We start from the raw sequence: 13,557 nt of genomic DNA on the forward strand, positions 1-13,557 counted from the left end.
AGAACAAATATCCCCAAACACCGTGCTATCAATTGCTTCTGTCAAACTAGGTAGTAGGGAGGTCTTAATCCAGATCAGATGCAGTTGAAGGCTGGGGTTCATCTATATCATTGAGGTCTTGATGCTGGGAAGGCCCTAGAAAGAATAATCCAGCCAGACAGAGCTCAGAAAATGCGGCCAAGCCATAGTATGGGAGCCCAAACCAAATCCCTCTGAGCTTCATACCCTGCGAAAAAAGCCATGCCAATGTCGACCCGGCAAACATAGACCCGAATGTTTCAAAGATCCCAATCATCGCATTCATCTTCGACTTATCATGTGCTCCCATGTAGCTCATAGCTATTGATCGACATATCGCATTCAAGCCCGCGCCTGATGTTTGAAGTATTAATCCGAAAATCACAAGGCCAATGCGCGGAGCCCCCGTAAGAAGACTCCCAAAAATCACCAAGCAAGCCGAGGCGCGTCCAAGAATCAGGTCCTTGACAGCTGGCCGCAAGTATTTTGAAAGTAGCTTTGATATCCCAGGGAATAAGACAAGTAAAATGAGCATCTGGCCAATCCCACGAGCTGCGAGGAGATAGCCAGCGTCTGCGAAAGTCCAGTCAAATCGCTTGCTCACATATTGCACGAGCAAGGATCCATATGCCACACTCTCGGGATATACTCTGAGATTGGTGATCAAAATCAGAAGAATTGAGAAGGAGCGAATACTCTGGCATGATGTTTTGAGATCGGCCCAGGACTGGTTAAAGAATGTCTTGAGCGCGCGAGGTGAAAGCTTCCCCAATGAGGCTGCTCTCCCAGAAGACTGATCTCTCGGTGTGATCGTCTCGGGGAGCACAACCAACAAGCCCATACTGGCGGGAACAATCAAAGAGCCTGCCAGCGTAGGGAACCAGGGTGAATATTGCTCTATCAGTTTGGAAGATATCGCCGGGCCAACCGAAGCCCCAGCCAAACTTCCAAAGGCCATCATGAAATAAGATATTGTTCTAGATTGATGAATGTCAGTGTACTTCAGACTACTTTCTATCAAACGCAACGTACATATCTGTGTCAGGTACCAGATCCGAAGCCAGGGAATAGATGCAGGCGTTAATAACAGTGCTTCCACCGCCAACAACCGTGAGAAGTGGGCCCAAGAGGATGTATTCTATCGGCAAGAGATTGGGGAATTTCAGAATAGCCAGAACCCAAGCAACATAAAGCACGGATCCCGTGGTTGATAGATAGATAATCGGTTTGCGACCAAGCCTATAATTATTTAACGATCCAATCGCTGTCTTCTCGAGATATTTTATGGAACTCACCTATCAGCCAGCGCACTGTATGGGAATGCAACAATGAGACCTATTATGACACGTGAGCTCACTGGGACTTTCTGTCGAGGGACCAGTCATTATGATTGACATACTGGTCACGGACTCTATCACTCCGAGTAAAGCGTTCAGATATGCAAGCTTAGATTGAATCCCATCGTCCTTGCAAATTGCTCTGTTAGTGAAGGGACCCTGCCGCCCGGTTTCACTCAAATATCAGTCGCACAAGTTGTCTTCCATCAGCTGGGTCAATGGAACTTGAATCATGGCACTTCCTCCCGACAAGAAGGAGATACATAAGGATAAGAGAAAAGTCGCAAGGCGCGGTTTCTGGACAGGTGACGGAGTGAAGCTGGGCTCCAACAGCGGGGCGTTCTCGTTCTCCCTGTCATGATTCTCTATACGCATGGTTTATCGAAATAAAAGAAAGCCACCAAGTGGCTATGAAAATTCAATTTGAAAGGTTTGGAAAAGGTAAGTACAACATTTTGGAAACTGTTGCCATTGAAGGGGCGACAGGGCCTTGGCGATGACAACTTTCGCGTTTCAAATTACGACATTGCGATAAAGAAGCACCCAGACCAGAGCACTATGTTGTAGATTTTAGTCCTAATTAGACATATCATCTATTCTGCTGTCTCAAAGACTCATTTGACTGCAAGGCTCCCCGGGTATTTTGTAACCTCTGGCGTCGGATTTGTTAGTTATGAGAGCCTTAGGTTGAGTCTGACTGCATCGACGAGGGTCCTTTACCACCCAAAGTAACTAACAGAGGACCATACACCTTTTAAGTTGGATGCCAAGACGTTTTAGCCATCTTAGCTATCTGCGAACTTTTTCTACGACATCCAAATATATATATCCACGCGATATGACCTCCTCTCCACCCCTTAAACTGAGTAAGTTGCGAGATAATTGGAACATACACGATACATGCAGATGCACCTCTGTCTTGCTAGGAAGCAAATCAATCGTCTTTTTGGATGTTGCATCTCACCAGTCAATTTCAGTCTCCGCCCCTGAGGGCCGATTGTAACGCGGGACCCACAAGGGCCGCCGCGGGCCGGGGACCCGTATTTTGGATCCGCTATCTGGTATGTACATTGTAGTATGTACAGTAGGGCTGTTAAATTGAATTTCAAAATCTTGAATTGAAAACATATTTTTAATTTTCATGAAAATTAAAAATATATTTTCAATTGTTTCACGCCAAGGCGCTAGTAATATATTGGTAATGTTTTGTAATATAGGCAGAAAAACTGGCAGTAAATTTTTAGTTACATAACCCTCATCTAGTATGGGGATACGCCTATGGTAAGTCAAAAACCTTACATCTTCCTAACATATGCTAAACATATATAGGCCTAGTACGAGACCCCAACCCAGGTTAGAAGCCAGCCGCCTACCAACTCCGCCTAGAAACAGGACAACGTCTGCCTGAAGTCTTATCTAGAGAGCTTAGGCTTGCCCTTCTTTCTGGTAATAGACCGCCGAACCCAATGCTTAAATGGAACAAAGTTAACTGGGGTATCTGCCTAGTTGTTACCGGCAATAGCGATGTGAATTGATATATGGTATGGTATACGATAACCCATCCGCTATGTATCGATATTTCCGGACCTTCTATACTAGGTGCTTCGAGCTGCTAATAATAGGCCGAAGGGAATATAGTAGAATCGTGGCGGGTAAGAATGCGATTATACGCCTGGTGATTTCGAGGTAATGGTATCGACTGCGTTTCGCGCTTAAGCCTGGCTGTAGAGGTGACTATACCTTAGTAGGCTAGTTCTATGACTAACTTAAAGGTATTACTAGCCATAATACCTACTTTAGGTAACAATAGGGAAGGAAATTCTACTATATACACCGCCCTATAGATTATTCAGAGGCTGGTCCTCACGCGCAGCGATACAGTCCCTTTATAAACCCGCTAAACCATTAAGATAGTAAGAGTAACGACTAGAGTAATAATAATAATAATAGTCCCTATAGTCCTACCGGTAGTACCGATGGTACTGGCGGTAGTAGTACTGGTGATAGTAGTACTGGCGATAGTAGTACTAGCGATGGTAGTACTCAGAGCGACTCTTTGACTATAAGTATCAGGACCCTAGTACTAAGAAGGCTGATACCTGTTACGTGCCAGGTTCTCTTCAACAAAAGAAGTGCATTGCTAATCAAATATCAAGTATGAAGAAGAAAGGAAAAGAAAACAAAACGTAAAACAACAAACGGGTCCTTATACCCCTTCGGGGGCAAAGCCCTATCCTCGCTTAGCCATGAAGGAAGGTACGATTGCCTGCGCAAACGACCAACGGTACGATCCCAAACGGGAAGGTACGAGTTCTATACGTGCCAATCGTGATATAACCCCTGGGCGAGAATACATTTAGTCCCTAAATGCTGGCTTCTTGTCATCCACATGGTCGTCTAATATTCGATCATCCCGCGCGGCCTCGATCTATTCTTATAGATGTATCGGCGGTCCGGGCTTTGCTAGATAGGCATTGTAGAATTCCTTAATCATCTCCGGAGTATTCTTAAAGTTGCCGGCCGGGTACTATATAGGATCTAGGTTGTATCCTAACCACTGTATACAGTACTGCAGCTTCCTATAATACTTTCTTATATCTAGGATCTTTTCAACTTCCTACTTATCAGTCTATCCTACCTATATCAGAGGTAGCGGATCTGTATATTATCCTACGAGTGGTTCTATACTCACTGCCTTCCGCAGCTTACTTAGGTTAAACACTAGGTAGATGTTAATTGACTGTAGTAGTTCTAACTTATATATATTCCTAACCTTTTCGATAATCTTATAGGGTCTACTAGTTATATAGGAGAGTTTTCGACTCGGACAGTCCTATAGCCAATCTTTCGTAGTAATAAAGACTAGGTCGCTAACGTCGAAGTCCTCTTTATAATAATAACAGTTGGCCTACTGTATTTATAGTTCCTATAACTTCGCAATTTATTTATATATATCTTCCTAGATTTATTATAACTTCGAGAGTCGATTAGCCGCTTCTTATTTGTTATATATCAGTCCTGTATAATTCCAGTCGAAAGATATTGCTGGTTCATAACTAGACTTCTCTAAAGCCTGACCCGAGCCCGAAATTTGGGCCTGTGGCCCGACCTGTATGGGCTTCGGGCCTAACCTCCCTAGGCCCGGCCCGGCCCGAAGCCCGCGCGGGTTGGGCCTAAAAGCCTGTGAATAGCCCGTTTAGCCCGAATTTGTATAATATAGAGGTCTTAGCGCTTATAAGTCAGATTATATAAGATTAATAAATTACAGTTTTTTATTGCTGTTTTAGTCTGGTTATATTCTAATAAAAAACATACTAATTTATCTATAAACGTCAAAAATGAAGCTATTCCTAGATCACCTTACTAATTTATCTGGTCTTCCTGTAATATGCCGATTCGTCTATAAATGTTAAAAATGAAGCCATTCCTAGATCACCTTACTAATTCATCTAGTCTTCCTGTAATATGCCGATTTATCTATAAACGTTAAAAATAAAGCTATTCCTAGATCACCTCACTAATTTATCTGGTCTTCCCGTAATATGCCGATTTGTCTATAAACGTTAAAAATGAAGCCATTCCTAGATTACCTTACTAATTCATCTAGTCTTCCTGTAATATGCCGATTCGTCTATAAACGTTAAAAATAAAGCCATTCCTAGATTACCTTACCAATTTATCTAGTCTTCCTATAATATGCCGATTTGTCTATAAATATCAAAAATAAAGCCATTCCTAGATTACCTTACTAATTTATCTAGTCTTCCTATAATATACCGATTTGTCTATAAACGTTAAAAATAAAGCCATTCCTAGATCACCTTACTAATTTATCTGGTCTTCCCGTAATATACCGATTTGTCTATAAATGTTAAAAATAAAGCTATTCCTAGATCACCTTACCAATTCATCCCATCTGTATATAAATACAAATTTATCCCATCTGTATATAAATGTAAATTCATCCTATCTGTATATAAATACTATATATAAATGCAAATTTGTCTGATTAATTTAACTACCACTAATAATTAAGATAATTTAATTCTAAAAACAGTATTTAAATGCTAGATAGTAGAGAGTATCTAATTAATTAAATGTAACCTTAATTTATTACTAGTTGTAGTATAATTATATGAAGGAGTTGGGACTAAAGCCTACAGATTGTTAGTATGAAAACTCTGCAGCCTAGCGAAATACCGCATAAACCTATAATTAAATTTTAGATAAAACCAATTGATCAGACTAATTAAGCAAATAAATTAATTAGATGTATTAGTAAGGTAACCTCGGAATAGCTTTATTTTTAACATTTATAGATAAATTTGTATATTTATAGCTCCTAGGCCTAAAGCCTGAGAATGGCCCGCCTTAGCCCGAATTTATCTAGAGTATGTATCTTAGCGCCTAGAAGCCTGTTTACTAAGTAGAATAGTATATAGTTATTTTAGTTTCCTAATTGAATAACAGCCTTTTATATCCTAGTGGCCTTGAAATTTTAGTTTTTATTTATAAAATAATTTTTAATATAGCTAGCCACTTATTATTTCTAGAAAAAAAAAAAAATTAGGCCGATTTAGTGATACTTTATAGATAGGCTGGTCTCTATATAGAAATATATATTTAATTATACTAGTATATATATATTTAAATAATATTTAGTACCCCTAACTACTATAAATAATTAAGATTAATTATAATTTATTAAGGATCTCTATATTTTATTAATAAAGAGGCTAGAATTAAAGGAAAATCAGTATTTAATTATATATATCTAGGACTAGGACTCTATATTATAGTATAGCTAGTAATATAGGTATACTAGGCGTATTGTAGTGAATTATAATACCTATATAACCGAATCCTTTAACCTAAATACTAATAAAAGACTATTAGGGGAATTAAGAGATATCTAATCCTATAATATAATTTAAAAATAGTACCTAAAAGAAGAGGGAGGCCTAGTAAGGCTAAGAAGGTATCTTAATCCTATTAAGTATATGCCTTTCGAAATTAAACTTCTTTTATTTTTTTCTATTCTTAATAGTATATATTTTAGATTAGGAGTATATTCTTTATTCTATATAGCTACCTATTAATTTTAAAGGGCTAATATGTATTTCCTTATATAAAGGGCTAATATATATTTCTTTATATATCCTATTCTATAGTTAGCTATAGTATATAGTCTAATCTATATACTATATATAGTTATCTTAGGATAAAAGGGCGTATAGGTACTACTATAGAGATTATAAATTATATTTAAAATTCTTTAGGCCACAGCCTACTTATAATCAATTCTAGAGAATATAAACTAATACAGAGACCAGTATATAGACTAATACGGAGACTAGTATATAGGCTAATATAGAGACTAGTATATAGACTAATACTAAGACTAGTATATAGACTCTATTATTAATAGAGGAGGTACTCTAGGTACTATAGTAGAGGGAGGGGGCTAAGGCCTATAGGCTAGTAGTCGAGGCTCTTAAGAGCCTAATTAAGAGGAAAGAGTTAACTAAGTATTAGATTTATATACTTCTAGATTATATTACTAAGTAGGAGCTATAGAAGGGATAGGAAGACTATACTAATTTTTAATAATAGTAGATTAGTATAATTAAGGTCTAGTAGTGTATTTAAAAGAATTAGTAGTATATTAATAAAGTACGCTAAAAGGTAACTACGCTATAGGGTATATAAGACACTAAGGCCTTCTTTAGATATATTATATTAAAGTCGATAGCTGAGTTAGCTAGTAAATTGATTATAGTAAAAATAAACTACTAGGATATAAGGCTTACTATTAATAATAAGGTTACCTAATATATTTCTTCTTCTAGGAGTAGGGTCTAGAAGAATTGTAAGTATATTAAGCCGATTGATATATAGTAGGCCTACTCTAGGCTATATAGTAAGTCGATAACCCTACTCTATATAAAGGATCTCTAAGATTATAGTCTTTAGATTAATACTAATAGGTTCTATTATATAGCTAGGAGTAGAAGGGATCTTAAAGAGGTCGGTAATATATTAATTAGTAGATATAGTAGCTAGTAGCCTAGGTAGCTAGTACTACCGCTAAGTATCCTAGGATTCGATATAAGTAAGGTTTAATAGGAAGGGGGAGGGGATAAGTAGGATAGGCCCCTAGCTATTCTATTAAGTAATAATACTATAGCTACCCTACTAAGTAATAATACTATAGCTACCCTACTAAGTAATAATACTATAGTAGTAGTAATGATAAGCTAGCCTACTAATAGGATATATAGCTACTATATAGTAGAGATAATAATAGATAAGTATATAATAATTACGAAAGATAGTATATAGAAGGAGAGGGAGGCCTTAGTTACCTTTAGGAAAATTGTAAAACTAGTCGATAGAGAGTTTAGTACTAGTTATATCTATTTTAAATATACTAAAGGGATTATTAATATACTAGATATATAAGGTAGTAGTAAGAGCCCTTAGGAGTTAGTAGAATGAATCTAATTTAGTTACTACTATTTTGGTTAATAGGATAAGTTTTAGAGGAAGTTCTTTAGCTAGTTTATACTAGGCCTAGATCCTAGAAATCTAAAGGAAATATATAGTATCTATAAATTTAATCTAAAACCTATATTCCTAGTAGTCGCGTTATTTGATACTATATACTAGCTTTTATTTAAGAGTATTTATAGAAGGGTTATACCTAGATACTAATTTTAGCCTAATGTTATCTATACCTAAATAACTATAGATAGTAGTATAGTACTACTATAGCTACTTAGGTAGCTAAAGGAGGACTTTAATAGTACCTACCCTAGTAGAATTCTATTACTAATCTACTAAGAATTCGATATATATAAGTACTATTTTAGTAAGCGTTATAGGCGCTACCTTAGCTAGCTATAGAGTATATAGTATAGCCTAGTATAGTAACTGATCTAATAGGACCTAGTATACTATACCTATTATATCTTCTTTTAGCCAGACTACTAATAGAAATTAATTATATTTCTATACTATATAAAGAGTACACTATCTAGTAAGAGAATATCGTTCTAATATATTAATATTAATATTAGGGAGTATATAGCTATTAGTAGAGGTAGTAATATCCTATAGGGATTAGTCTCCCTTAATAATAAAGATAACGGTAATTATACTATTATTCTACTAGGGATATAATACTATATTACTTCTTAGTAGGGTAACCTATAAATTTATATAGAGGACCTAGAAAACCTATCTAGCTAAAAGTTATTTAAGGTCCCTAATAGCTTTATCTATAGGATTACCCTAAAGATATAGTGACTAGAGGATATAGCTTAGTATTAAATGAATTAGAAAAAGTAAGTCTATAAGGTAGGCGATATCTACCTATCCCTTCCTACCCTTCCCTATAGCTTAATAGGACTAGTAACTAGATAGAGGAGGACTGTCTTACTATGGTTTATAGGTATTAGGGATAACTACTTAATACTCGATATACCTAAGTCTAGTTCCTAGGAGGAGGTATTAGCTATATATAGAGACCTCCTTAATACTGCTAGGATACCCTCTAGACTAATAAGCTAGTAATATATATATATCCTATATACCTTCCCTACTACTACCTACTTCTATACTACCTCTACTATTTTAGAATACCTAGTAGGGTGGTCTAAGTAGATAACGCTAGCTACTATAAAGGACCTTAATATACTCTTTAGGCTTAATAAGGCTGCTGTAGTAATATATATTTAGAATTAGAGGTAAGAGGTATAGCTAGAGTATACTTACTTATTTAAGCTAACTATTAAGGCTGAAAAGGATGCCTATAGGAAGAACTTATTCTTTTAGAGATATAAGAGGGGCCTTCTTAATAATAGTAATATTAGTAGTAATAATACTAATAGTGGTAATACTGGTAGCGGTGATACTAATAGCGGTAATACTAATAGTAGTGATACTAATAGTAGTAATAGTAACAATAATAATAATAATAGTAGCAATAATTGGCCTAACGATAATATTAGTATTAATATTAAGATAGGTAAGGGGGGGGGAGGAGGGTAATAAGGCTAATAGAGAATTTAAGGAGGTTAATAATTAAGGCTATATTAGTAAATTTTAATAGGTACTAGATATATTACTAGATATATCTTTTTTTTTATAGATAAATATAACTATAATAATTTCTTTTATAATGATACTTCTACCTTACCGCGGCTACTTATAGTTTTTTTACCTAAAAAACTAGTTACCAGTTTTTTAGGCGAAAAAAACTCTTAGTCTAAGAAGTACTTCGCTACTGCTACTTAAAGTTTTTTAGGTAAAAAACTAGTTACTAGTTTTTTAGGCGAAAAACCCTTAGTCTAAGAAGTACTTTACTACTACTACTCAAAGTTTTTTAGGCGAAAAACTAGTTACTAGTTTTTTAGGTAAAAAACCCTTAGTCTAAGAAGTAGTTTACTTTTATACTTCTACTTCGCTACTACTACTTATAGGTTTTTTACCTAAAAAACTAATTACTAGTTTTTTAGGTAAAAAACTCTTAGCCCTAAAAGTAGTATATATTCTTATAATTTCTACTAACTATATATTTATAGTATAGTAGACCCGCTGTCTATAGGATCTATCTAGGCAAGGTTTTTTCTTAGGCTATATAGCTATATAGCTATATTTAATTTAGGCTATTACCTAATTAGATAATCTTTAACCCTCCTCGGCGTCTATTTACCTAATAGAGAATAGGCTAAGCTCCTATTATAAAAGACTATACTTCCTATTTATATATATCCTACTTTATATATATCCTATCCCTATCTCTATACTCTATACTACTATCCCTATTATATATAGTACTAGGTATAATACCTAGAAGTATTTATTCTAATAGGGATATAGATCCGGCCTATAGCCTAGGCTATATTCCCTCCTTCCCTTAGGCTTCTTAGGCAGAGTCTACTTAAATTCTATCCTCTTTTCTTCTATTATCTAGTAGCTAGGCCACGCCCTCTAATACCAACTTCCTATATCCCCTAAGCTACTAAGAATCCCTACCCTACCTTACCTACGTTAGGCCTAATCAGAGAAAGGCCTTTATCCTCTATAAAAAGATAGTATATATAGAGTAGGTTAAGTAGTAGCTATAAACTAACTATAGGTAGAGGTTTAAGGACTAGATATACTAGGATTTAACTTATAATACTCCTATCTAGCGCGAGTTTAACTAGGTAGCCTACTTTAGGGATAGGATACCGAAGGTCTAGTATAAGGTCTACTATAGCCTTTTAGAATACCTGAACTTCCTATCTTCTACTAAGGGTAGCTATAATAGTATATTAATAATAATAAGGTACTCTAAAATATAGGCCTATTAGAAGGCCTAGGAGGGAGGGAGGAGAGGAAGGGGAGTAATAGCCTAATTTCTTTAAAGTATAGTATATTACTAGGGCCTATATTCCTATCTTAAAAACTTACTTATATACCTAGACCTAGATTTCTAGGCCTAAGATACTCCCTTTTTATAAGACCTCTAGTAGGAGAGTCTTCTCTAATTTATTATAGGATACTAAGTTCTATTTTATATAGTTAAAAGCCTAGTATTTTAGAAGCTTTTCTAGGTCGCCTACTCTATACTATCCCTTCTAAAGGTACCCTCTACTAATACTATTCGCCGCTATCTATAAAAGGCTATTAGATAGGGCCTATCTATAGTATTCTATATACTACTAAAGGATATAAAAATCTTAGTTACCTTAGATTACTAGACTTCTCTATATAACTAGGTATTTATAGTAATTACTGGCTACTTTATTGATAGTAGCTAGGTATATTAGGAGGTTTTGCTTAGGTTTAAGCTACTTTATAGACTATATATAGGGAAATATCTAAGTACTGTCCTTTTTAAAATACTAGATAAGTACTAGATTAAAGACTAGGTATTTAGAATTATAATTAATAATATATCTAATAATATAACCCTAGTTAAGGCTACTTAGATAGTACTCCTTAGTGGTATATAGATATTCTAAGTACCCTACCTTACCTATATTATCTAACTTTCTCTGGGTTAGCTCCTTAGTTACTTAAAGGTAATACCTAAAAATTAGTTCCTTAAGATAAAGTAGGACTAGGAGAAATCACAGCTAGTAAGGAAAAATAGTAGGTATAGGATATAGAAGATCTTATATATACTAAATAAGGTCCGCTTCCTAGCTATCTATATCTATACTAGCCCCTAGCGCTAGGATACCTTTCTTAGGGACTAGGAGGAGGGGTAGAAACTTATTCTGATTTAGGATATATTAACCTAGTAAAACTTAATATTCTTAATACTTTAGCAGGTAAAGAGATTATACCGCTTCTTTTATAAGTTCTATTCTAAGTTTTACTATACTAAGATATAACTTAATAATAAGGAGTGGTATTAAATTAACTACCTTCTATAAATCACTCAGCCTTTCTATAACTTTATAATAGAACTCTTAAAGATAAAGGATATAACTACCTATCTTATCTTTAAGCTTTATAATACCCTCTTTAACCACTTCGACTAGGTAGCTACCCTACTTTAGTAGAAGTATATTCTATAGAAGTTAGAGATACTTAAGGTACTTAAGGCTAGTTATAAAAAGCTTAAAGAGTACTATATATAGATAACCGGCCTTTAGGGAAATATTTATATAGTTAGGATAATACTAGCCCCTAATAGTCGATCTTAATTCTTCTAGATATAATAATAGGAGGCCTACTAGTACTGTGAGTATAGGAAGGCCTTCTAAGAAATACTAGCCCTCTACTAAGAATATCTAATAGTAAATAGGAGATTAGCTAAAATACTAGCTACTAGGCTGGGTACCTTTTAGCTAACTAATCTCTTAAAAGGAGGCTAGAAATCGGTAAAGCCAGCTAGTAATAAGCTGATCTAGTACCTTAATAGCGGTATATATATAACCTAGTTATATCTATTACTATACTAACCCCCTACTATTAGATATAGTTAATATTAAGCCTTTATAGTTTTAGCGGGAGAATAAATCTTATTTCCCTATGATTATATTACTTACCTGCAATATTCTCTTAATTCTAGTAACCGGTATTGGTATTAAGCAGCTCTTTAATACTATACGAGATATTTGCTATTATTACTATAGTTATATAAAGTCTAAAACCATTAAGGACCTTATACTATATCACTATATAACTAGATTTAGTATTTAGGAAGCTAAGATATAGGATCTTTAGTAGTACTTTAATTCTATAGAGATTAAGGCTGTAAGGGAGGAGACCGATGGCCCTATTAATAATACTGCTAAGCTTGATCTAATTAGTGATAATAAGGAGGGTAAAATTTATAGGAGTGGTAGTAATAGTGATAGTGATAGTGATAGTAGTGGTAATAGTAATAGTAATAGTAGTAATAGTAATAGTGATAGTGATAGTAGCGGTGATAGTGATAGTAGTGATAGTGATAGTAATAATAGTGGTAGTAATAGTGATAGTAATAGTAGTAATAGTGGTAGTAGTAGTAATAGTGATAGTAATAGTAGTAGTAGCGATAGTAATAGCGGTAGTAGGGGGGACGGGGGCTAGGATAGAGATAGAATTAGTAGTATAGAGATAGATAAGCTAGTATTACTAGATATAGATATACTATTCTAGGCCTCTTAGAGAAAGTATAAGAGTAGGGTAGATAATGATTTCTAGCTATACTAGGAAAATGTATTAAGTTTACTTTCTTCTGAAAATTTTACTAAAAATTTTGCTAAGTCCTGTAATAATTATAATATATATTATTATAGGTAAGGATATATTACTTATATATCTATATAGTAGGGGCCTATTTATCTTATTTACCTTAGATTTAGGCCTAAACGGGGGCCCGAAAGCCTATATAGGCCTATAGGCTAGGCCTATGACCCAACCATAGGCCGAGAAGTCAGGCCTATAGCCCGACCTGGCCATAGGCCGGGTTAGGTCAGGTTAGGTCAAAATGGGCTTTAGAGAAGTCTATTCATAACCCTGTTTAACGAAGAAAGGGGACCTCTTTATTATGTCCTATAGAAGAATTAATGCTATAAAATCTACTATCGGTAGGTATTCTAACCAGTTGTCCTAGTTATATTTAATATACAGTCTTAATCGCTGCGCTATGAACTGATTTACAATTTCGCTCTAGCTGTCTGTCTATAGGTGGTATATAGTAGATAGTTTCTGCTTA

The 13,557-nt window shown here is 35.0% G+C and overlaps 1 protein-coding gene across 1 annotated transcript; it reads right to left on the bottom strand.

The window, feature by feature from the left end:
• Positions 1–64: 64 nt before the first annotated feature.
• N7518_002596 (uncharacterized protein) lies at positions 65–1,730 on the bottom strand (the record flags this gene model as incomplete). Its single annotated transcript, XM_057183524.1, has 5 exons — positions 65–995; positions 1,051–1,257; positions 1,314–1,353; positions 1,418–1,497; positions 1,549–1,730. 5 exons carry the CDS (start codon positions 1,728–1,730, stop codon positions 65–67), a joined length of 1,440 nt encoding a protein of 479 aa, XP_057044974.1.
• Between the last annotated feature and the right edge of the window lie 11,827 nt (positions 1,731–13,557).

The sequence above is a fragment of the Penicillium psychrosexuale genome (assembly GCF_028828465.1).
Source record: "Penicillium psychrosexuale strain IBT 29551 chromosome Unknown utg000002l, whole genome shotgun sequence".
In the NCBI taxonomy this organism is placed as follows: domain Eukaryota; kingdom Fungi; phylum Ascomycota; class Eurotiomycetes; order Eurotiales; family Aspergillaceae; genus Penicillium; species Penicillium psychrosexuale.